This window comes from Hemiscyllium ocellatum, chromosome 4 (genome assembly GCF_020745735.1).
Source record: "Hemiscyllium ocellatum isolate sHemOce1 chromosome 4, sHemOce1.pat.X.cur, whole genome shotgun sequence".
NCBI classification, from domain to species: domain Eukaryota; kingdom Metazoa; phylum Chordata; class Chondrichthyes; order Orectolobiformes; family Hemiscylliidae; genus Hemiscyllium; species Hemiscyllium ocellatum.
Genome location: NC_083404.1, coordinates 86,627,620 through 86,654,306, shown reverse-complemented (window position 1 = coordinate 86,654,306; position 26,687 = coordinate 86,627,620). Strand labels below are relative to the sequence as shown.

The 26,687-nt window shown below is 38.9% G+C and overlaps 1 protein-coding gene across 3 annotated transcripts in view; it reads left to right on the top strand.

Moving 5' to 3' along the window:
• The window catches only part of trappc9 (trafficking protein particle complex subunit 9), a 607,852-nt gene that overhangs the window by 50,446 nt on the left and 530,719 nt on the right, over window positions 1–26,687 (top strand). For all 3 annotated transcript variants that reach the window (XM_060823567.1, XM_060823563.1, XM_060823570.1), the window contains 3 exons: window positions 1,238–1,359; window positions 6,038–6,163; window positions 16,446–16,659. In XM_060823567.1, the coding sequence (XP_060679550.1) occupies window positions 1,238–1,359; window positions 6,038–6,163; window positions 16,446–16,659 (462 nt within the window). The remainder of the gene's footprint in view (window positions 1–1,237; window positions 1,360–6,037; window positions 6,164–16,445; window positions 16,660–26,687) is intronic.

Here is a 26,687-nt window from a genome sequence, read left to right as displayed (position 1 = left end):
TCAATTATTGATGCAAGTTCAGTGAAGTATTGAGATCTCGTGCTATGACGTAAATACTCGAAAGTACAGTTTAAAGGGACACAAATTTGTAACATCAGCTGTAATTTCACTGACGTTTTAACAGGCTTGTTGGTCCTGTTCCTCTGCTCATGTTGTCACTAACTTGTTACATGCTTTTTTAATTTGGTTAAAAATTGCCTTGGTGGTTGATCTCCAAGCTTTCTGGTATTGTTCCTGAGCCAACTGAACTTTAGAATGTTATAACACATTTCCAGGCCTGTCATCTACTTTAATACCTTCCGGTTGCAAGCTGTTTGGTCTGAAGATTTGATTTTATGATTTTGGAAATTTTCTGGACTATTGGTTGTAATAGTTTCACATGATTCACTAGATGTGTGACCTGGTATTCTTCGGCTCATTGACAATGTTGAGGATGAAGGGAATATCTGTTATGTGCTGTGAAAACTATTCACTGTGGATTTCTTTGAAACAAAAGAAGTTAAAAGCTTGTCTTAGTTACCATTTAGGTTTTTTGGTGCAGTGAGACCAGAATCTTTGTAAACAAACTAAATTTCAAAATTTGTTTTGAATTCAAATTGTTCATAGGTTGCTTGTTCTTTATTTGTAGAGCAACCAGGGTTTCTGCTTGCAATTGGAAGATTTGGAGCCCTTTTTCACTCTGGTGACATGCAAGCACACAGATGGTATTTATTTATGTCAAGTTCTGGTGGCTTAGTTACTGAAGACAGGCTTTGAGGCTAACTTTGATTAATTCTGTTTTGAGGCAGAAAGTGAGAGGCTCAACCTGACACGTTGCTTAGACTGTAGCTTGTGTTACGTGGATTCCAAAGGATCATTGTACACCCGAGAGCTGTTTGTGCACGGTGCTCTGATAAGAAAGGCACACTTTTGCATGGACTTACCAGTTCATTGCTTTTGGCTTTTCTGGATCATGTAGAGCATTTTGAGCGATCACATTTGAACAGATATGCTGATATCATCTTTTTTGATATGATCCCTGTATATGGTAATGGTAATATGAACATCGTGCTGGTGTTTTTATCTTTCTTATCAAAGCAAACCAAAATGATTTGACTTGTGGTGGGGAATGAGTGATTTAAATGTAAATTTCTCTGGATTTAACCAAAAATGTAATTTACCTTGTGTGTAAATATAGATTTTAGATTTGAATTTTTCACTTCTAAAAGTTTATTTTTCTCATTGTATAAACCTCTAGGTGCATTAACAACAAATGGCATCAGTGCAGATACAAGTACTGAGATTGGAAGAGCGAAGAACTGTCTAAGTCCTGAGGATATTATTGATAAATATAAGGAAGCCATTACTTACTTTGGCAAGGTAAACCTGAAATTGTGCACTGTATAATTATTACCTATTTGACTTACTCAATTTGGAACTTTATGCATATTCTCATAACACAAAACTGTTACATTAGAGAAAAGTAAGCATAAGTAGTTGTGGAACTTAGGCATAATCTAATGTAGAATAACTGACTCCATACCAGTTATCCTCTACAAGTGGCAGACATTTGATGAACCTTGATTTGATAGCTTATTGTATAGCTTGTTTGGTACAATTTTGCTCAGAAAACTCATTTTGTTGTAAAACCTGTATCAACATACTGTAGAGATGTTCATTGAAATGTTGCACATTAACCTGACGTGTAGGAGAAGACCAACTTGATCCATCAAGTCTGAAAGATAGCTATGGCGTTGTGATCAGATCTTTGTCACCTTCAACAGACAAATTCCACCAGTTTGGTGTTGTAATGGTATTTTAAGAGCTAATTTATTTTTAACATGAAAATAATTGTGTTCAATGATACAAATTAAATTTCATTTATTTTCAATTATGCACTTGGATAATTGGTTGAGTTTTTAATTCAACCGTGCAGCTTGAGAGCTGAGGTATCGCAGTGGCTCACCATCTTGGAAGGCAGGAATTCCTAGGATCAGGTCAGCAGGAAACCTAATGAGGGAGAAGTAAAGTAGCTTGGGTATGGACAGGCTCCTCAGGTACTGAGACACTACATGGGAACATGGACTAAGAACTGGACAGTATCCTGGCTTGGTTTGACAAGTGGCAAGTAACATTTGTGCCAAGCAAACTTCTGAAAAATGACCGTTTCCCTTAAGAGTTGACTTAACCACTGCCCATTAATATTCACTGGCGTTACATCATTGAATTTCCCCACCAGCTGCTTTCTGGGAGCTACCATTAACCAGAAACTTAATAGGACTTGATATGTAAAAAATAGTGACTTGAAAAATTCAGTGCAGAGAAATGCAGAATTATACATTAAGGTTCCTCCTGTGATTTCAAGAAATGGCTCCAGGGAGTAGTTACTGTAAAGGCTATGGATCCTGACAAAATTCAAGCAATAATTCTGAAGTCGTGCTCTTGTATTAGCTGGTTACAACACTGGCATCAACTGGTTAAAACTAAAAGATGCTCAGGTATGACTTGTCCAGGAAAAGCATATCAAGTCTAACTTAGCTAATTACTGCCTTATCAGTTCAGTTTCAGTCATTAGTGAAATGATAGATGGGGCTGTTAAATAATTTGATGTGCCACTTGCTCAATCATAACCCTGACACCTGCTGGGGCTACTCTGCTCCTGACCTCATTATTGCATTGGTCCAAAGCTGTAGAGGCATGTGTGACTGCATTTTATGAAGTATGGCATGTAGGCATCCCAGCAAAACTTGAGTCAATGGGAATTGGGGAATTCATAATGTCAGAAGTAATGTTCCCTGACTGCACAATGTTTAACTTTGACTGACTGCTTCAGTACCTAAGGAGTTACAATGTCCAAATGCAGTAGCCAGGCTTGAGTTGACAAGTGATGAGTAACATTTTTGTGACACAAATGCTAGGCCATGACCATCTCCAACAAGAGGGAATTTAACCATTGCCCCATGACATTTTGGTATTAGCATTTCTGAATCCTTTAGTATTAACATCTTGGGGTTATCGTTGAACAGAGGTTGAACTTGTAGTCGTATAAATACTGTGACTAGAAGAGCAGGCTAGTGCTAGGAACTCTCTGATGGATACCTTGACTCCTGTCTCCCCAGTGCCTATACACTATTAAGATAAATCAGGAATGGAACAGTCTGCACTTGGATATGTGCTTCCATTACCACTTGAAACTCGACACCACACAGGACAAAGTTACCTGCTTTATTGACAGCTCACCCACAAACTCCTCTTTGTCTTCCTTTTTTTTGATGGTCAGCTTTATTCATTTATGGGTTGTGGGCATCATTGGTTTGGTCAGCATTTATTCTTCATTCCTAATTACCCTTTGAAAAGGTGGTAGTTAGATGCTCTTGGTAAACCCACAATGCTGGTAAGGAGGGAATTTGACGATTTTGTCTCAACTGTGCTAAAAGAACAGCAATATATATCTCAAGTGAATCAACATTGCCCTAGATTATTACTTGTAAGACTTTTTTCACCACTGAGATTAAACTGAGTGGCTTTTTGTTGCAGCCTTTCTTTTGAACGTGTGCAATGCTCTAGTTCTCTGGATACCCTATCAGAAAGGAGAGTTGAAGCAAAGTAGCAGAACAGAGACATGGAGCCACTTGCTGATCTGAAAAGGAATCCAGGCATTAAGGCAATGGAGCATTTCTGAAGTGCTAAGTGAGAACTGTGTATATCTTTACTAAGGAAGTTAATACTGTCAAAGTTATAGTGAAAGAGGAGATAACTAAGATGCTAGAGAAGCTCAAATGTGATGAACAGTAGTAGAAAAGCTGACTACTTGAAGCTGTTATGTCACCAGGATATAATGGAATGTCTTTGCTTGCACAATTTGCACTCTTGCTTTCCTCAGTTTCCTTGGGTGTGTTAGATCTCCTGCTTGAGGACATCTACTCTCCAACACCAATCACCTACATAAATAGTGCCTTTTATGCTCCTTCCTTTGCTTTCTCAGCTTACATAATTGCCCTATTCTGTGGATGTTTTGCATCCAATCAGTGATATATTGCCACTTTCAGATTATTGCCTGAACCAGTTATGAAATGGGTAATTAAAATCAACTTCTGAATGTATGCAATTGTTGTGCCTCAAGTTTTTTGATGAGAATTATTTAATTTTAATTTGAATCCCCGTTCTGCAGTTTGACATGACTTTTACATGTGAAATAGTTTATGTTTTAAGTTGTAATTGGCTGTCAGTAATGTTGAATTAGATTGAATGAAATATTAAAGTTAAAAATTTAAGTGCAAGTAGATCACTGTCGTAGCTTATGAACTCAGAGACATCTTGAGGACTGTGAGCCTTTTGCTTCATAGATAAATTATAAGCCACCACAGAATCTAATTAGCTAAGCTTTAGCTGGCAGGTGTAAATGGTTTAGATGATGGAACTATTAGAATTTCCTATTTTGAACTAACTCTGGTTGTTGTATGGAGTACAATAATCTCTCAGCTACTCTTCTTCCACCCCCCACCCCCCCCATTTTATCTCACCACCTCTGCTCCCAGCCTCATTCCTGATGAAGGACTTTTGCCTGAAATGTAGATTTTTCTGCTCCTCGGATGTTGCCTGGCCTGCTGTGCTTTTCCAGCACCACACTCTTGACTAGAATAAAAATATGTTTAACACGAGCAGTTGAGAAATTATCAAAGGTACTTGATCCAGTGACCTGACTGAGAATTCAACAAATTTCTTTCAATAAAGTAACAGCAAATGAATCACCTAAGGCGTGAAGGTTCAGAAGTCAAATTTGCATCTGTCTTATTGACCAGCATTTGAAGCTGATGTTTTTGTCTTTCAAGTTTCTCAATTTTATATTCATAAAGAAAATGTGCTTAGACTTGTGATGCGTTGGAGGGATGGCCTTCTGAATTAGCATTATTTCTATCTTAATACACCACTTCTAGAGTAAAACTTATTGTTCTGAAAGGCTCTGTATGAAATGTCATAATGACTCCCAGCTGCTCCAAAATAATATGTCCTCTGATGCTAAGCTGCATAACAGGTATTTAGGGATGTACAAGCAGTACTTGCCCTTACTCACCTTGCAGGAGCTAATTTAATAGTAAAAGTTTGAAGTTGAGAATGAAAAAAGATATACTAACTGATGTTTGTAAACACTTTTTAAACTTGAGAATTGTTTTTAATTGAGTAAAGTGTAAAGTAATTTCGTTAATTTGTAGTCAACAGTTAAATACTTTGTTAAAAGCTACTTTTCGTCTTTTTTTGTTCCAACCTACCTCACTAGAAGCAGGTTTGTCCAAAATATGGTATCCAGATTTTGTATTCTAATTTTCCACTGAGTGATATTTTTGAAATGTATGTCTCTTCAATCCCTTTTGTCAAAAGGCAATAGCACAAAGATATGTGGGCCCTCCCAGGTTTTAAAGATGCTCTCCTCCTTTGTTTCTTTCTTCCATCTCCACTTCACTTAGCAAAAGCAGTTTCACCCACTAACTCAACAGCCTTATGGAATTGTCCTGTTGCTTTGATATTAATGTTGCTTTCACTAAAAGAATCATAATCCAGTATATCTTTCAACAAAAAAAAGTGCTACTGCATTGTAAGATACAAATGTTCTGTTTGACAGAATTAAAAATGTACAGGCTATGTAGTCTTGAACTAAATTATTGTTGAAAATAGGTCAGCAAGATCACTTGCATGAAATAATTGCATGAAGATCAAATTGGCCTCTGTTGGATGTGCTCTCCGTGGAGATGAGACCCATCATTCTGATTATTTTAAACAGTACAGATTAGTCTTACTACAAAATTTCACATTTTGAAGTAGACCCTTTGAAATTAATGAATGAGGCTGAAATTGGTCAAGTTGAATCTGACAAGTCTTCTTACTCAATTTTTTTTTGTGTGTGGAGTTTAACAAATGATCTGTTAGTTCATACTTGGAAATCAGAAATATTTAATTTTCATGAATTGGCATGCAATATTTTAGATTTCAGCTTGTATTTATTGCTAAAAGAATTTCTGTGACACTGAACTGCTCTCTATATTGCTTTTTTTAAAAACAGTACAAAAATGCTGGTGTAATTGAGCTGGAAGCTTGTGTAAAGGCAGTTCGGGTGCTTGCTGTTCAGAAGAGAAGCATGGAGGCTTCGGAGTTCCTTCAGAATGCTGTGTACATCAATCTTGGCCAGGTAAGGGTTTCTCATCAAAATATTTTTGTGATAATCCTACAATTAACTATTATTATATAATTTTGAGTTATAGGTGGTAAGTAGCATATTGATGATGTTACTGGATGATTACTTCAGATGTCTAGACTAATAAGTCAGTGTGGAAACTCAACTGATCAATTCATCCTTCAGATGTCTGGCCCAAAATAAGTGACTGCAGAACCACGCAATGTGGTTCTGCCTTCTGAGATGGTCTTGCTTGCCAATCATTTTAATCAAACTGCAAGGAAGTCTATAATGAGAATAAAACTAGATGGACCACTTAGCATCAGTTAAGACACCATTTTTATAAGGGCATACATAGTGGTTCCGACAGATTCTCCCTTGCTAAAATCTGATAACTTCTGTCAAATTGGGAGAGTTGTCCCTCAAACTTGTGTCCTTGACAGCCTGTATCAGTCATACAGCTCCATCACCATTCCTGGATATATTCTGTGCCCCTGACTGAATAGTATCACTACAATAAGAAGAGCGTGACCTTGTGTCATCACTGTTGAACCCAGCCTGTATTAAGTCTTGGCATCAAATCAAACTTAACTGACCACCCATGAGGCACTGCGGGCTTTTATCAGAGTTGTGTTCGGTCACAATTTGTAATTTCATGACTGAGCAGGTCCTCCACGCTACTGTCACCATCAAGTCAGGGACAAACCCTGTCTGTGTTAAGTGGGTATGTCAAGAAAAGTATTGATCATATCTAAAGTTGAGGTACTCATGACCAAGTCACAATATAGTACCATATGAATACCGAACAGTGAGAGCAACATGCTGAAGACAAGAGCAAAGCAATACCAAATGATCGAAGTAGAACTCTGTTTGAGATGGAGACACAAGAAACATTCTATTTTCAGTGATGGTATAGCCTAGCACATCAGTGCAAAAGACTGGCTGCAGATAGTTGCAAATATTGACCCTGCATCCAGAGTGAATGATCCATCTCCATGTTCCCTATTGTACCTGCTAAAATGAAATTCAAGTTGTCAAATATTTTGAGTAACTCCATGTGGTAGCAAAAAGTGGCTGAAGATAACTGCCTATAGCAAAAGCTGGAGTATGAAGGTAGGGCATTCAAAAGGCTGAAAGTATTATCAATAGCATGTGCAGCAAGGTGATCATCAGCAGGCTAAGACTCTGTGGGCAGGTAGAGATTAGCTGACCACTGGATAGAGTAGGAGAATGAGATAGGTAGTCCAGAAATTCCCTGGCCCTTCCCCTGCAAAACCCATACACTGTTTTGTATACTACTGTGGGGACATGGTCTCTCGGAGGAAAGTAGCAACAGCCAAATGCATTGCACTAAAGTTGGCTGTGCTGCACAGAAGATAAGAATTAGGTTTGGGTAGGCTGTAGTATTTGGGGATTCAATAGTAAGGGAAACAGATAGGCATTTCTATGGCCACAAATGAGTTTGTGATGGTATGTGGTAAAGGTCAGGGATGTCACTGGGCATTTTGGAGTGCGAGTGTGAACAGCCAGTGGTTATGGTACACAATGGTACCAATGACATAATGCAACTCATCTCTACTCCACCTGACTCTCAGCCAGTCATGTTTTGAATAATTGCAGAAATCAAAGACATCTTGCTAACAGCAAGAAAGGATGCAAAAACTGTCTCTTTATTCTGAATTTTCAGTATAAAATGCAGTACAGCATTTACCCATCTACATCAGCCTTTTCTTTGTCTAAGTCTTAAAAAAAACTCCCAACAGTTCATGCTTCCAGTCTGGCAGGGAAAGAACTGAAGTAACACAACTGAAATCTTGAGATAATGTTCAGATTTTATTGAATTTAAAAAAAACTACAAAAATAGATGAGGTCCTGAAAGCAGAATATAGGAAGTTAGGAAGCAAGTTTAAAAATTAGGAACTCGGAAGTAATTTCAAGATTGCTTCTTGTGCCAGTTAGACTTCACCTGACGAAGAAGCAGTGCTCCGAAAGTTTGTGATTTCAAATAAACCTGATGGACAATAATGTGATACCATGTGACTTCTGACTTCATCCGTCTCAATCCAACACCACCTCCATGTCAAGTCAGAGCGGAAATAGGATATATCAAATGAAAAATGTGGATGGAGAGATGGTGCAAGGTGGGGGTTTCAGATTCCTGAGATACAAGTACTCGTTCTGGGGGGAAGGTGGAACCAATAGGCAGAGAATTCAAGCCACAGTGCTAAGTCCTAAATAAGACTAAAAGTGTTCAGAAAACGTGACTTAATGCAATGTCTGAATGCTTGGAGCATTTACAAGAAAGTTAATGAATTAGTGTCTCATTTATAAATGGATATTATCTAGTTAGATCATTGTCGTTTCTGATATAATGCAGTAGTTCCATTTGCATTCGACCTTGCGTTATAAAAAAGTCGTGCGATAGCTGCACCTTTTAAAGTAATGTGACTGGAATAGCACGATAGTCAATACAGGTAAGGAAAATTTGCATTCTACAACTAATGGTCTAAATTCTTCAATGGCGTTAAAGCCGATTTGTGTTGAATAAACAATTGTTAAGATAGAACCAATTGTATAGAGCATGAGGCTGTAGGACAACTTGGAATGGGTACAGTATATTCAAGGATATTGAGATTTTAGGAAAGAGGGAGAGGAAAATGAGGTGGGTAAGCATTTCTGCTTAAGTGAGCATCAGTGCATTAATGAGGAAAAAAGTATTAGCTGCCTTGAAATGGAATCTGTATGGTTTAAGCTTAGGATAACGAGAGGCTGCAAACAATAATGAGGTTGTATACAGACCCCCAAACTACAGCAGTAATGTTGTGGAAGGCATTAAATGTGAAATTTGAGCAGCAAGCCATGAAGGTGCAGCTGTAATTATCAGTCTGTTTCGGTGTTGCTGCAATCAAGTCTCTCTTCACTCTGATACTCCAGTGGAAAGTAGCCAAGTTCTATATCCTTCTAAGACAAGCCAATCCTTCTAAGCATATTAATTTGTTATTCTCTTTTAGACCTGTAATGGCACTTACAACATCCCTTTTAAATAAGGAGACCAAAATTGCTCACAGTATTCAAGATATAACCTCAACAAAACTTGAAGCATAACATCTTTGTTCAATTTGGTTGTCCTTAGAGAAGCATGTTATGAAGAGGATCTATCTACAAATTTTTAGCTAGCATGTCTTGCACTGCCTTCATCAAAGTCACACAATTGTGAAAAGCCCCTGCAAAGATCTCTGTGGTACTCCATTTATAATGGATTGTAAGACAAAAAGATCAATTTAAACATACATTCTCTGCCAGCCAGCCAATCACAGACAATTTGTGCTTATGCTTTGCCTTCTACATCTGTTTCTACTTTGTGCGATAGCCTTTTTATGTGGCACCTTGTCACATGCATTTTAGAAATCAATGTACAGAAGGTCTACAGGTTCTACTTGTTCCACAGCGCATGTTAATTCTTCAAATCCTCCAAACCGGCTAAACATGATTGCCTTGTAACCATGCTGACTGGCCCTGATTGCCTTCAGTCTTTAAGCTTTCAATTGTAGCCTCCTGAATTGATTCTTTAATACCTTCTCCATGACGACATTAAACTTTCCAGCTGTTGTTTTCTGCTTTTGCCTTTTGTGATTAGAAGAATGTTTGCTCCTCTCCAGTCTGATGGAATTTTTAGAGTCAAATGAATTTTGGAAAACTTACACTAATGCACCTTGTTAGCAACTCACAAGGCCACAGGATGGAGTCGCTCAGGACCCAGAGACTTCAGCCCACAGTTTGCTCAGTGTCCCCTCCATTGTTCTTCTTTACCATCCATCTTCTAATTAACAGCTATTACTTGGGTGTTTATTTTGTTTGCTTTAGAGTAGTGATAGAAGCAAAGTATTTGTTTAATTTCGAACTCCATTTTGTACATAAATACTTGATAGAACTTAAGGATGGCTAAAAGGGATATTGCACTCATCAAAACTAGGACATAAACAGACTTGAAAAAGAGATTTTTTTTTTTGCTTGCTAATTAGGTATTGCTTATTGAGGCTTGTATTCTCCTAGAGCAAAGAAAATCAACCCAATGATGTTCATTTACCTTACAGGCAATATAGATATAACTGAAATTGTATAAATATAAGTCTAAATGATAGCTTTCTTTTTAAATTGAGGTCCAGTTTTGTAACTAGATCCAGGTTTATATAGACTGAGAAGAGGGTGCTGATTTTGCAGTAATGGGCATGAAGATGTTGCAATGACTATAAATTGGCAATCTTAATTCTCAGACCAGGCAGATTCTGAATTGTCAGGACATGCATCTAGGGATACAGCAGTGTTTGGCTATCTCCATGACCCTTTTTTCAGGAAAAGGTTCAATGTACAGTTTATGTCTACATATAGCAGGGTTCTAAGTATACATTACATTTCTATGGCTTCCAGCACATGCAAATGCATCTCCATGAGGCCGAGGAGCAGAAGCAGGCTATATAGCCCACTGAGTCTGCTCCATCATTCAATGAGATTGTGGCTGATCTGAATCCTCAACTTCGCTTTTCCACCTCTTCCCCAATTCCCTTGTTTTCCTTATTGACTTAAAAATCTGCTTTTCTTAGCCTTGAATGTACTTAATGACCCATCCTCAACAGCCATCTACAGTGAAGAATTTCACTGAGTCACTAACCTTTAAAATTAAATTTCTTCTCATTTGTCTTAGGTGAGTGATCCCCTTATTCTGAGATGTCCTGTGGTCCTAGACTGTCCCCAAGGGGAAAATGTCTTTGTGCATCTACTCTGGCTTGTCCCTTAAGAATCTTGTATGCTTTAAGGAGTTTGGCTCTCATTCTTCTAAACTCTGAGTACCGGCCCATCCTCCTCACCCTCTGTGTGAGAGAGAGAGAGAGATAGAGAGAGATAGAGAGAGAGAGTCTCTCCATACCCAGAATCAATCTAGTGAACCTTCTCTGGGTTGACTCCAGTGCCAGCAGACCTTTTGCTAGATAGGGGATAATGCTTCACAGTATTCCAGCTCTGGTCTGACAAGTACCTTGTGCAGTTTTAGCAAACCGTCCCAATTTCTATACTCTATTCCCTTTGAAATGGAGGCCTACATTCTTTTTGCCTTCCCGATTACGAGCTGAATTCTGTCTGCTACATTTTTGTTTTGTGCAGGAGGATTCCTTTTTGTGTTGTAGCTTTCTGTAATCTTTCTCCATTTGAATAATACTTCTTTATTCTGACATGATATATCCCTTCTCAAAGTTTTGGCCCACTTAATATGTCTGTGTCCCTCTGCTGATTCTGTATCCCTTTGCCTTCCCACCTCCTTTGTGTCATCTGCAAACTTGGGTATTGTACAGTTACTTTGCTAATCTGAGGCGTAAATATATGTAAAAAATGTATCTGCTCCAGCACTGATCCTTGTGGCACTTCAATAGTTAGTGCTAGTTTGAAAATGCCAATCACGCCTCCACCACCACCAAAATGCCAACTCTACGCTCTAATACTAAGCTTGTCCTTTCTCCATGCAAATATATTTCCTCCAGCACTATAGACTTTTACCTTAAGTAGCCTTGTGTGGTACCTTTATCAAGCCCTTCTGAAAATCAGTACTATCCCATTATATATAAAACCATATGTTTAGCTTTTCCCTTGTCAGAAATGGTTTCCCTTTCATGAAGCCATGCTGATTTTGCTTGATCATATTATATATGTCTAAATGCTCTGCTATTACATGCTGCCTTATAAACATTTTCCAAGTTACAGATATTATGGTAACTTGTGGTCTGTAATATTTTGTTTGCCTCCTTAACTGATCTATGAAACACCTTTTTAAATTTTCTGGGAGTTTTTGATAATATAAGGATTCTTAGAAGATTACTACCACTGCATCCATTATCTTAGTAGCTACTTTTAATATCCTAATCTGCATCCAATTGGGCCTCTGAGTATATCAATTTTTAGTCCCATTAGTTTCCCTATACTTTTTTCTGTATTGATGTTTATTGTATTTTTTTCTTTTCCTTTTTGTCCTTGGATTATTTAGTACTTTTAGAATGCTATTCATATCCTCTGCCATAAACACTGATGCCAAGTATTCATTCAAGTCTTCTGCCATTTCCTGGTTCCCCTTAATTTGTTTTTTTAAGGTGCCTAACATTCCTTTCTCTTTTGGTATATCTAACTTATTGCTGTCCATCATGACGTGACTTGCAAATTTGTACTCGTAGTTTATCTTCTCTCACTTTACTAATGCTTTGGTTGTTTTTTGTTGGTTTGTCAGGCTTAGCGCCAATGTTTACCACGTTTTTTCTTTCAATTTTGACACTACCCTTCACTTCTCTGGTTAACCATGGATGCTTATTCACATTCTGGAATTCTCCTTTCTGGGTGGCACGGTGGCTCAGTGGTTAGCATTGCTCCCTCACAGTGCCAAGGACCCAGGTTCGAGTCCAGTCTCTGTCCGTGTGGAGTTTGCACAGTCACTATTCTCCCCTAACCTGCATAGGTTTCCTCCGGGTACTGTGGTCTTTTCCCACAGTCCAAAGATGTGCAGATTAGGTGGCTTGGCCTTGTTAAATCGCCCATAGTGTTCAGGAATGAGTAGGTTGGGTGCATTAGTCAGGGGTAGCTCTAGGGTAGGGGAGGATGGTTCTAGGTGGGTTACTCTTTGGAAGGTCAGTGTGGACTTGTTGGGCTGAATGGTTTGTTTCCACACTGTAGGGATTCTATGATTCTCCACTGGAATATATCATGGCTGTGAGTCCTGAACTAGCTTCTTAAGAGTTTACCATTTTCTCCACCTTCTTAGCTGTTAAGCTACATTCTTCGTTCAATCCAGCCTGCTCTGCCCTCATTGCTTTATAATAATGCTTATTTAAGCTTAGCATTGGTGTTTCTGATCCAATTTCCTCCCACTTAAATTGGATGATGAATGCTAAATTCAGAGGGGAATTTTTAAATCAGACATCATCTCTTAAACTTGCCTTATTACAAATCACCCAAAAAATAGCTTGACCTTTTGTCAGATCCACAACATGATGTTTTAGGAAATATTATGAGTACACTTGATGAACTCCTGCCTGTTGCTACCTCTGTCAGTCTGGCTTATATCTGTGTGACTATTGAAGTCATCCATGATTAATATACTGCCTTTTTTATATGCCTTGATTATCTCCTGTTTTTATTCCTCTATTCCACTGTATAGCTACTATTGAGGCCTATGGGCGATTACTACCAGAGTCTCTTCCCCTTAACTTCACCCACGTGGATTCTACAGCATTTCATCCAAGATGATTTCTTGCTATCCTATTTGTTGCATTCTGTGCTAACCATTCTATCCATCACACTTTCATTGTTGTCTGTCCTTTCCAAGTCTCATATCTCTGAATATTTAGTTTCCAGCTTTGATGTCTTTGTAACCATGTCTGTGTAATAGCTCTAAGATTGTACCTATTTGCCTGCATTTGTGCTGTAAATTTGTTTATTTGTTCTAATTATGACATATTCAGAAACCACTAATTTTACCTTTTTACTATATCCCATTCACTCTATTTACTGTCTTTTTCAATGTTTGCATGCGTTACCCCTTCCTGTTCCAGTGTGACCTGGCTGATCTTAAATTGATTTCTGATATATCTCTTACTCTGCATGATTTAATAAATGGTTTCTAATAACAGAATCACATCTAATTGTAGGTGTACTATTGAGTCTTGCATGCGTGGGCTAATTCAGCATCAATGACATTGTCACCTGCAAATGGTCAAAGGGAGAAGTTGTCTGATGCCATCCATGAGTTGGGGCGAATGGCCTACATAGCTGGCATCTCACCAGCACTGAAGCTCATGCTGCATTTCTTAGGTGGTAAAATGTCCTTCTTGACAGCAGCTTTCTGTATTCCAGAAGGTATGCCAAAAATTTGAACTGCAGGTGAAGCTGGCTGTTTGCATTCCTATGATAGTAAATCTGAGGCGTTTTCTCTACTACTACTATATTGAGGCTCCTGCACTGTGCCCTCTTGAATCCTTTCAGAAATAAATAGGTATCACATTGATGGACAATCATTGAGACCTGTTTAACATTCAATGAAAACAATGACTTGTTACTTCAGTTGGCTATTAAACTTAAGTTTAACTTGAGGAAATGTATTTTATCTATAGTTATAGATGGGCCAGTAGTTTCAATTACTTTAATTTTTGTAGATCTTCTGTTCAGTACTTTGGAATGTTCTTGAGTTTGTCCAATTTTAGTTTTCTTAAAATTATGCTGCCAAACATGGTAAAGTTATTTGATCACGTTTTCTTTGAAATTACTCTGATGATTAAATCTCTGATGGCTAACTCTCTGAAAGGAAGTAGTTTGTCCTCATGCATGACTTCAATTTAGATGCACCTTCATCCCACACCAAGTGGGAAGAGTTTTTTGTTGACTTTAAATACCTTTTTATTCTCAGCTTTTCTACCACAAACCAGCATGCATTATGGATGCTGAGGATTTGAAAAGATGCCGAGCTGATCAAATACATAAATAATGGAGGTTTTCTTTTTAAAACATACATAAATATACATTTATGGCTGTGTTACAAGGCTTCCCAACCAATTCGGAGATACAAATCTGTTAGTCTGATAATGGGACTGGAATTGTCATTTTTTGATGTGTATGATTATATGTGTAAAATGCATGCTGTTCTTAATGATCCAAATTTGTATTTATTGGACCTGTTGCCTGACATGACTGCTCAGATCTGCTCAAGCAAGTTGACTGTAATGTTTATGACGATTTGTAAGGATAATGGCCTGGGCTAGTGGTTCATATCATTGAACTTATCCTCATGGTTCACTGAACTTATTTATCTGTGGGCTGCCCAAGAGAGTCAGATGTTTGTTCTTCCTTAACTCATTTATGATCACTTATATGCAACATTAATTGGCCAAAGGGTCGAACAAGTTGTTACATCTAATCCTGTACTAGTTTTCTTATACACAATGGAAGATTCCTTCATGTTCAATTACAATCCATATACAAGACTTGCATATTGATGGCAATGCTATGCCAATCAATGGGTTCAGCATTTTGACCCTATTTACTAATGTGCTGCTGAAGGAAGGTATAGATGCATGACTGCATCATGGTGATTTAGATGCACTGTTATTTATCTGACAGCACTTTAAACCGAAGTGTTACTTTCAATGACTAAGTGTTTAAATAAATGGAGTTTGCACAAGACCACTTTACACTCAGCATTTATGAATATTTTCGTTGGCTTCCATGATATGCATGTCTTTGGGGTGATTCTGAACCAAATATCCCTTGCACATTTCTATAAATTGATAGATTTGTGATATTTGAATTAGCAGCTACGTGCAATAATTTTCTTGCATTCTTCGTGAATGCTCAATTTCAAATGATGAGTTTGAGCATGTAGTTCTTAGTTGGCTGAAGGTGAAGCTGGTACATTTGCAGAAGTGATGAAATTCCTTGTCCCCATTTGGTTTTAATGAGAGAAGGCTCATAAGATATAGAAAATGATCCACGTTTTCTCAAGTTTGGCATTCATTACTATAGATCAAGGTGTTGAGCTGTTTGGAAGAGGAATATTAGTTTTATGGTCAAGGCATGTCATTTGTTTGCTTGGCTGCAGGTTGTTGGTCAACAATATGGTACTTGATCACAGCCGAAGGCTACGAGGGGGAGCAGTGGAAATGCCTTAGGGATGATTTCAAGAACATGCCTGAAGAGATCAAGCATATCTGCTGTCTCATCGGTGTCTGGTTTGAAACCAGACTTTGTAAGGAATTTGCACAGTGGCTCAGTGGTTAGCACTGCTGTCTCATAGTGCCAGGGACCTGGCTTCCATTCCACCCTCAAGTGACTGTGTTTGCACATTCTCCTAATGTCTGCATGGGTTTTCTCAGGGTGTTCTGGTTTCCTTCCAAAGTGCAAAGATGTGCAGGTTTAGGTGGATTAGCCATGGGAAATGTAGGGTTATAGGGATAGGGTCGGGGTGGATCTGGATATGATGCTTGTTGGAGGGTTTGCATGAACTCGATGCGCTGAATAGCCTCCTTCCACACTGTAGGGATTCTATAATTCTCTGGAGATGTGCAGCATAAAGCTGAGGCATTGGAAAATGTGCATGGCCCTTCAAACATTTTCTCTGATTCATCAAGTACCACCTGCCCACATTTACCAAGTTACTCTGCCAAGATATGCTTTTTTTCACAAACTGAATAAAATTTTTTATATGCTGCTGCTGAATGATAAATTTTTAATGTAATAAGTATTTCCTAGTTCATGAAATTATGTTTTGTAGCTTTCCGAAGAGGAGAAGATTCAACGATATAGTGTCCTTTCTGAGTTATATGACCTGATAGGTTTTCATCGTAAAGCTGCCTTCTTCAAGCGTGTAGCAGCAATGCAATGTGTGACACCATCAATCGCTGACCCGGGATGGAGAGCTTGTTATAAACTGCTGTTGGAGACGTTACCTGGATATAGCTTGTCACTGGATCCCCAAGACTTCAAAGGTAAAATTTCATTTTTTTCCGTCTCTTAAGCTTGAATAAAGCTTTTGCATCTTAAATTTTAGTTCATAATCAACATTATTCCACTTCAAACATAGCCTGTTTCTTTTCGTGCAAGTGCCAGAATTGAATGTTGATATTTTGCGTTTGTTCTGATTGGGGTCTTTCTCATTCCAAACTGGAAGGCTGTTCAGTCGGTAATGTTCATGGATTGCTGGCCAGATTTTTTGTTTAAATCACCCTGCCAATGGGAACAACAAACGGCTTGGGATGTTGACTAAAACATGCCGTTTTGTTCACAGTGGTCACCATTTCAATTTTTGATCATAGAAATAAAAAGTCTGCTTCTTGAACTGAAGATATTTGCACCTTTTTGGCTTGTTCTATCAAATCAAGACCTCAAGGAAAATGTTAAGAACAGCCAAAGGTTGAGATCAGCCAACCTCATTCCATGTTGAAACTTCCATGTTAACAGGGAGTTCTGTTAGTGGTCCAATTGAAAGGTACTGGACAACTTAGCTGTGCATGTAGCAGACTATAAATCAAAATATTTATTTATTTTCTTAAAACTTTACTGTCATTGTTGATTACGTGTTGCAGTGAAATGAGCATTGTTGTGACCTGAGACCAAATAGCCATATTGTAACAAAAATTTGGCAAGGCACCTGGGTGTTTTTTTTTGGTTAAAAGTAGACAGTGCAAGGTCCAGGGGATTTCAGTAAGAGAATGAAGCCACGTGGCTTTGCACAAACAACAATTGGGTCTCCTGTTTTTAGAGTAGTGGCTGCTGCTGCTGCTACTGCCCCCTTCAGTTCCCCACTCACTTTTTTAAACGTTAATTTCAAAAAGTCTCATCGTTTTGTGTGTGAACGATTCCATTCAAATTTGACTTCAGTTGTTAAATAAAATATTTTTATAACTGAATGAAACAGGAATTGAATAGTTTTCATTTAACTCCAATGAGTGGAGGTCCAGCCTACTTAAATTCACCTCATAAGAGATCCTCTCCATATCCTAAATCCAACTGGACTCTTCCCCAATACCAGTATGTTTTCTCTTAGACAGGACAGTCAAAATCTTAACAGTAATCTAGTTGTTGTCTAACTAGTACTTTATATAGTTTTAGCAAGACCTCCCTGCTGACCTGTATGCCTTTTTCTTGTATGATTTATATATGGGGATCCTCAAGTTCTTTTGCAGCTTTCTGTGGCTTTCTCCACTTAAACTAATTTACAATTCAGTTTTTGTATTCTTTCTATCAGAGTGCATAAGCTCACATTTTCATGCATTATGTTCCATCTGCCAAACTATTGCTCATTCACTCATCCTGTCTGAATTCTTCAAGCTGTTTGTTGTTCCTGCCATTTGTTTTCTCATCTCTCTTTTTGTCATCCATAAATTTGACTATAACTCATCACTTTCTTTGTCAGAGTCATAAATGCATGTTGTAAATGACTGTGTGTCCTGAACATTGATCCCTGTAGCACTCCACTAACTACAGGTTGCCATGCTGAAAATGTGCCCCTTATTCCAACTCTGTCATCTAATTGTGAGCCAATCCTCCAACCATGGTACAGGTCGTTCTGGGATAACAACTGTTTTGGCAGTGTGATTTGGCTATAACGTTGCTGAAGAATTCTGGAATGGTAGTTTCGAGAACGCTGAACTCTGTTCGCAATAGTGTGATTCCAGCGGGCATTGATTTGTGCGCTTTGTTCTGCGTATGTCAATGTCTGTGCTAAGGCCTCTGTACGATGTTGCAACCAGTATTTATTCTGTACGTGCATCAATGTCAGCTATTGATAGAGCAGTTTTCTATGAGAGGTACTGACCAGAGAGCAACTTTCTTAGATTTTTTTAAAAAATGTACTGTTAAATTTACTTTTGTTCCAGTAATAAAAATGACTTCAACCTTCACTCAGGCTATGGTATGCTTTGCGTTAGACTTTTGGGTGATTGTTGAATGATCATGAGTGATATTTTTTAGGGGATGGTCTGCCCCAGCCCACTTTTCCTATAGGCCCCGTTATTTATATTAAGTGATTTTGTATTAAGTGAAGTTTTGTTGGAATGCAAATAAGATGTTATAGGAGAACAACCTGTAATATACAACACCCACCACCACAAGTTCTAATTGTGGCCAAAAGTGTGGTACATTTTTCAGTGCTGTTTGGAAATTCAAGTAAATCCTCTCTGTTGGTTTACTTTTAATTGTCCTACTTATATCTTCAAAAAAATCTATTTAATTCATCAGGCATAATTTGCCTTTCATGAAACCAAGTTGACTGTTTGCTTGATTATTTTACATATTCCTAAATGCTCTGCTACTGCACTTTCTGTAATAAACTTTAACATTGTTTCAATGATAGATGTTAAGCTGACTGGACTATAGTTTCCTCTTTTTTTTGGGTCTCCCGATGCTATGTGGACAGTTTTTCCAGTTCTCTGGAACTCTTCTAGATTGTAAGAATTTTTGAACGATTAATGCCAGTGGTTATACTAGTTATTATATTTATTTCCTCACCCCAACCGCTCAATTACTTAGTTCCTTGGGAATGCTATTGATGTCTTCTGTCGTCAAGGCTGACACAACGTATGTATTCAACTTCTTTCCTGGCTTTCCATTTTTATATTTCTCCTGTTCTCGAACATCCCAAGATGCATGTCAAATTAAAAAAAACAAAGTACATCCTATAGATATCCCCACCACAACAGTCCCCACCCATTATTGACTTAGTATGTATGGTATCTTAGGTTTATAAAGGATTACAGTACTTTATTTCTGCCAATCTAGATTTGAAACTCCCTTTTAAGAGCCATTCTGTTATGACCTGCCTCAATGGCTGCTTGCTTTTCTGTGCTGGATGCCTGCCAAACTTGAAGATTACACTCCTTTACTTACCTACAGGTAGAATTATGGCTTTTTACTGACAGCTTAATCTTTGTCCTTCAGCTTATCCAGTTGCATCAAGCAATACTGTCTATAAGCTTTTCAACCCTCACTCTCAGCTGTGCTGACTGTTAATAGCATGTGATATCTGCTGAGCCCAATCAATTCCCAGAATCTTTGTGGAGCTTTGATCCAAAAGCTAGCTGTCTACTAACTCCTTAAATATTATCTTGAGTTCTGTCAGTACAGAGATATACAACTACTCTTGACTTCGCACAGAGTTCCCTGAATAGATCTCATGTGGCTCAGTTGCATTTTCAGCAGTATCGATGGAAGCAGAGCTGTCTTTCATTGACTTCTACACTGCCTGGGACCTTTTTGAATTCTGTTGACCTTTGAATTATCACCTGGGATTGCTTGAAACCCTTGCAACTTGCTCCTTCCTATTTTTGGGCATAATTGCAGGTAACCCATATTTTGGAACATCCAACTGTAACATTCCCTTGGAGCTGAGTGTGCCGTGCATGTGAAGTTCCAGACTGCTAGCTTCTATTGTAAAGGAAAGATTACAAACAAAATGAAAACAAAGAATTTGGTACACGGTTATCACAACTCAGCTGAAATCAGTATGCTGATAATTATACCTCACTGTTCCACAAGTTGCCACCAAAAAGTATAACTATATAAAAATTCCACTGAGACCACTACAATTTGACTTGCCTGACTATCTGAAGCAGCACAAGATAGATCATACCAGGTTCCTTTTGTAGCATTGTGAATTACTGTACTTGTTGGAGAACACATTTCTTTCCATTGCTTTTGTAAAAAATAAGATTCTCAATTAATTCAGCTTCAACTACACCCCTTCAATATTCCCAAACAAGTGGATTCTTTATTGTAATTAAAGCAGACAAAAGACAGATAGTTTAGAAAAGAATCTAGACAGAGCAAACAAAGTTTTGAAGAGCAAAAGTCCAGACCTTAACTGGAAAGTGCTTTTTCCCCTCAAAGTTCTTTTTGCATTGGTCAAATGTAGTGTCAAAAGTCTATCGTGAAGGATGCCCCTCAATTTGATCAAGTGAACTCTGGTGTTTTCTTGTCAGAATTCTTTCTCTTAAACTTTTTGGGGTTTTCTGTCTTCACCACACTCAGAGAGAAGGACAATAGAAAACAAGCTGCTACTCTACTCCACAGACTACAGAAACACAAAGCAGAAAAAGTAGTAAAATCTACAGTTAAATAACCAAGGAGAAGGAAAATAAATAAATAAACAGATGAAATAAAATTAAACCAAGTTATAACAAGGTAAATGAAATGATATTCAATTAAATTACTTCATTTTGCACAATCTCATCACAGGTCCCCACCACTGGGAGCAATAGCAAGTAGACTCGTATTTGTTTGGGATTCGTCCTCACAAGGGCCCCCAAACTGACAGACATGGTTCTCACGGCTAAACAAAGGCCCTGAATAATATAGCTGATATATCTACATCCATATAATTCAGAAAGGGCCGCCATGTTCTGTAAAACAATTCCGTTTTCTGGTGCACCATGTTCGTAAGGAAGTCCAGGGGAATGTGTTCCATGAGTATCCTCGACCAACTTGGGAGTCCTGGGGGATTCTCTGACACTCAGCTCATTAGAATGTTCTTCCTTGCGCAAAAAGAATATTAACCAATTTCTTCCCATGCGCATCCAGGGAGGGAAAATTTGGGAGACCCAAAAGGTGGGATACCAGATCCAAGTTAACCTCCGTTTCCAAAACCTTAACCAAAACACTCGCTATGTCATCCTAATACCTGTGGATCTTGTGGCATGACCACAAGCAGTGAGTAAGAGTACGAATCTCCATTTTGCACTTGGGGTGCACTGGGGACATTCCTGTCTTGAATTTTGCATGCTGTTCTGGTGCCAGGTGAGCCCTATGGAGTACATTCAGTTGAATAGCCTGGGTCCTATTACAAATCGCGATCTTCCTAACATTTTCCTAGATAACCTCCCACATCTCTGAAGAGATTTCCACCCCTAACTCTCGAGCCCAGGTTTTATGTTGCCATTCAATGTCCTTCAAAACATTGCTACCTAACAGGTGATAGAGAGTGCTACTTGAGAGAACACCCATAGACTGGAGCGCGCTCCTCTGTGTCCAATTTGTAAGGATTAACCATCAATGTAGTTTCTTTATTTTTCTTTGTACGAAGTCCCTAACCTGAAAGTAACGAAAGAGATCCTTTCTGGATAGCTCTAACTTCAGACTCAGCTGTTCGAAGGACATCATGACCTCCCGCCAAATAGATCTTCCAAATAGGAGATTCCTCTGGACTCCCAGAGCTTAAAGCCAGAATCCATTGAACCCGGCTGGAATCCCGAAATTCCTACAATGGGTGTGAAAGGGCAAGTCGTTTTTTGTAAATTGCCCTAGCACTTCCGCATCCATGCTTTAACTGCGTTTAGGGTTTTTACAGTGATCCATAACAGTTCTTATCTTGGCCATAAACAACAAATTAATGAGGGGGGAAGCGCATTTTGTGTGGGAGGCCTCAATGTCTAGCCAAATTGATCATGGATCATGACAAGCCCATTCAGCCACATAGGATAACAAGGAGCTCAATTGGTACTACTTAAAATCCGGAAGAGCTAGACCCCCCCCCCCCCCCTTCTGCGGAAGCTGCAATTTATCCAGCTTAATAAGAGGCCGCTGAAGATGCCAAATTAAAGATCCAAGCCAGCTGTAAAGCCTGCGCAGTGTTTGCCTTGGTAGCATCAAAAGGAGCATTCTCATATGATATAATAAGCGAGGAAGAACATTCATCTTAACCAGATGATATCCTGCCCAACCAAAATATCGGAAGATCTTCCCAATGCCGAAAGTCCTGCCTGATTTTCTCTAGCAGCTGCTCCTAATTGGCTTTATATAAATGATCGTAAACTGGGAAAATAAAAATGCCTAAATACAGAAAACCTCCCTGTGACCACTGGAAGGGGAAATGTGTTCCATCCTCAAAGTTGGATATAGTAGTAAGACCCCCCCACAGGCATGGCTTCTGATTTCATGAAATTAATTTTGTACCCTGACAAGAAACCAAATAGATTAATCATTTGTATTAAGCAGGGCACAGATGTTATTGGATCGGTTAAAAAGAGAAGGACATCATTTGCATAGAGGATAATTTTATGCCTGCCTGACCCTACCTCTGGGGCAATTATATTGGGATCCGTCTGAATGGCTTCTACCAGCGGCTTGATCACCAATGTAAATAGTAGTGGCTAGAGAGGTCACCCTTGCCGGCAGCCCCTGCGGACACTAAAACTATCTGATCTTATACTGTTAGTGAGCACCACTGCTTTCAGATCACTATATAGCACTGCCAACCATTTGGTAAGAACCTCCCCAAACAGTTCAGTGACATAAAAGAGGTACGGCCACTCCACCCAATCAAATGCTTTCTCTGCATCCAGGGAGACTTCCAAACCTGGGATCACTCTTTGCTGACATGTTTGGACCATATTTAATACTCTTCTAATATTATTAATGGACCTATGACCCTTAATAAAACCCATCTAGTCCTCCTTTTACAATAAAAGGCAATAACTTCTCCAACCTTAATGCTAACATTTTTGACAGGGTTTTAAAATCCACATTCAATAATGATGTGGGCCTGTACAAAGTGCAATCTTCTGGGCCTTTTCCGTTCTTCAGGATAAGAGAAATAATTGCTTCTCTCAAAGACGATGGGAGGCAGCCCTGACTGAATGAGTAATAGTACATATCCAAGAGTGGCCTGGCCAGCTTGTCTATAAACACTTTATGAAACGTACTTTGAAATCCATCTGGTTCAGGCGCTTTACCACTCTGGAACAGCCTCACCGCCTCCTGCACTTCCTGAATTGTCAGGGGAATACTCAAAAAGGACACCTGCTCTGATGTTACACCCAATAGGTTCAAGGCCTTAAAGGACTCCATTTTCATCTTTCTATCCTCACAGCCCTCCGACTGATACAGCTCAAAAAAAAAGCTTTCTAAATTCTCCATTGCAAGTAAGAGTACTAGTACTCTGGAAATAGTAGATTGGGGGGGCATTCTTCTTTCTGGCCAAGTATTCTAGACATTTACCCAGTTTATCACCATACTCACTCAAGTAGTCTCTGGGTTGCTGTTTGGGTAAGTGCAGCTTTCAAAGTAGCCCTAAGGGGTGTAATCTTCTGTAATTTAGGTATAGACTGTCTATCAAAATATGCTAACTCAGCCGCCTTCAGGCAAAATGTTGCTGTTCTCCCCTCTGTTGTTTCCGGGTTGCAGGGTAAGAAATAATTAAACCCAGTGCATAGGCCTTGGCAGTCTCCCATAGCACTGGTGGTTGTTGGCCATGCCTGAATTGATATCAGAAAATTTTAAACTGCTGCAAAAAAAACTCTAAATTTGCTATCTTTCAGGAGAAAAGGGTCCATGTGACAGTGCCAGAACCCACCCCACCAGCTCCAGCCTTGACTCCATATTCACTACAGCATGATCAGAGACAGCTATATTCCCTATTCTGCAGGACAATACAGAGTTCAAAAAGGCTGATGGGACAAAAAAAAATGCCAACCTGGTATAGCACTTAAGTGGATTAGAAAAAAGGTAAAATCCCTCCTTTCAGGGTGAAGGCATCTCCATACGTCCATCAATTCCAACTCCTTGTTCAAGTCCACCAACTACCTGGATTGTGGAGACATACCTGCAAGACCCCTAGGCATCCTGCCCAACTCAGGATCAATAGTGATTAAAGTCTCTGCCTTTAGTTGTTTGACCTGCCCCAAGGGCCATCAATCTAGAGAGCGCATCCGTTACAAATGTAAAGGGATGTGCTGGTGGGCAATATACATTCAGAATTCCGTATTCCTCTCCATGTGTTAAAGCTTTAAGTATTATGAATCGCCTGGACTCGGGCTTAATTTGGCTTAGCATTTGAAACAGGAGGTTCTTTGGAAGAGAATAGCCATTCCTCTGCTTTTTGAGTTAAAAGATGAGAAAAACACCTGTCTGATATTCCCTGTTGCAACTTCAAATGATCCTTATCCGGCAAGTGTGTTTCTTATTACAAGGCTACATCCACCCTCTCTTTTCTAAGGCTTGATAGTTTCTTTTATTCTTTTGATTGGTGAATGACTCCCCTTCACATTCTTGGCGCATCATTTAAGCAAATGGCTAGCCATGATTGTCAAAGCAGTCTGACACCCCTGCACCACCCCCCACCCATCCACCCAAAGGAAGAACCACTTTCATAGCGCCGAGTTAAAACTATGAACATAGAACATTATAGCGCAGTACAGGCCCTTCGGCCTTCGATGTTGTGCCAACCTTTGGAACCAATCCAAAGCCATCTAACCTACACTATTCCATCCTCATCCATATACCTATCCAATGACCATTTATACAACATGTTTTGGAGTTTATAACAAACTAACAGCTGAGCAAATTTTGCATCTACATGTGAATTCTCTCATAGAGACATCTGAGAGTAGAAATAATTATATGACTGACTTTTCTTTCTAATTTTTTTGAATACTTTTGAAAATTTAAATATGATTACTTAAGCGTAACTGATATGCACTAACTTCAAAATCTTTCTACATATACAAATTCCTCTCGATATTGCTAATGGCAAAGGAGTGGTTAGCTCAGCTGGCTAGAGCATGTGGTTCAGAATAACACCAAATCATGGGTTTGATTCACACTCTAGTTGACGTAGGTTTGGGATCTGCTTCCACGCAAGGCCTGAGGCAAACAGTCACGGAATTACCTCAGGATCAACTATCATCAGACAATGAGGCAAAGGAACAGATTGGACGGATTAATAAATGAGGACTTAGAACTTACGCTGGTAGGAGAGATGAAGCAAAAACAAATGCACAAGACGGGAACTAAATGCAAAAGGATCATTCATGAGAGTTAGCAAAAAGAAAACGGTACATGTGTAGCAGCACAAACCTTTTGTAATTTCACTCTCCGCATGTGGACAATATTGGTTATGCTTGCATTTATAATCAATACATAACGTGATGGTATGCCATATTCTTAAACTGCTGCAGCTCATCTGGTGAAAGCACTGTCAGAATGAAAGTCTTGTTAGAGTCGTTGGAGCCAGCAGCCTGTGGACAAATGGAGCTTTGGTTTGCAAGAAGTATCTGATTTGTCTGTGGTCTAGGGACCAAGTATCAATGACAAAAATCTTCTGCTTGCCAGTAATTATGCGATTGGCTCCCTTGGAACTGAACAGCTAGGGGTTGTGAATGTATTGAAGAAGCCATTGGGCTCCTTTTTCCTCTGCAGAAAAATAGACGCCTCATGCCTGAACAAAGTCAGTTTATTTTTCCCTTCGCAAATACTGCAAGCTGTGGCTCTTAACCAGTAAGTTCGAGGTTTTATAAGTGTCAATAGCTAACTTGCACCTTCCACAATGAAAGAAAGTGTCTGAAGAAGCAATATCAAGCAGCAGCAAGTCCTGACAAAAGGGACCATCTCAATGAACCCTGTGAACAAGGGCTATGTACCTTTTACCTCCAAGCACCACACCTATTTTTCTTCCTGTCTGTCTGTCTCGGTGTGTGTGTAGGGGAAAATTTATAAGAGGTTAGAGTTTTAACAAAGAGAGTTAAATATCAATGGTTCACGGTGTTTATCAACACCAAGTTTTATTTATTTGTATTAATAGCAATACTTGGTAATTCAGAAACCTGGTCTATGCTTTCTGTCAACGTGGGCCTAAAAGACAGATAAGCTAGGTAATTCTGTAAACTTTTAAAAAATCTTTCGCATTTGTTGAAACTTGGGAAATAGCAGGGTTTAACAGCCAGTGTACTACCCAGTGAGGTGTAACAATCGTCATACTACATATAATTTACTACAAACAAAACTCATGGAACAAAAAGATCAATTGGTATGGTGCCATTAAGTAAATTGCCAAATCTTATTTCCCTCAGTCTCTCACTTATGAATGAGTACTCATTCTCATCAACCCTCACTTGAACAGTACAGAAGTTTAAAAATGCAACCTCCAAAACTACTCAATCAAAACTTCTAACAACTACTTCTACAACATAACAGCATAAAACATAATTGAAAGAAGACTTTTCCCCCTTGTCCACCGGGGGTGCTC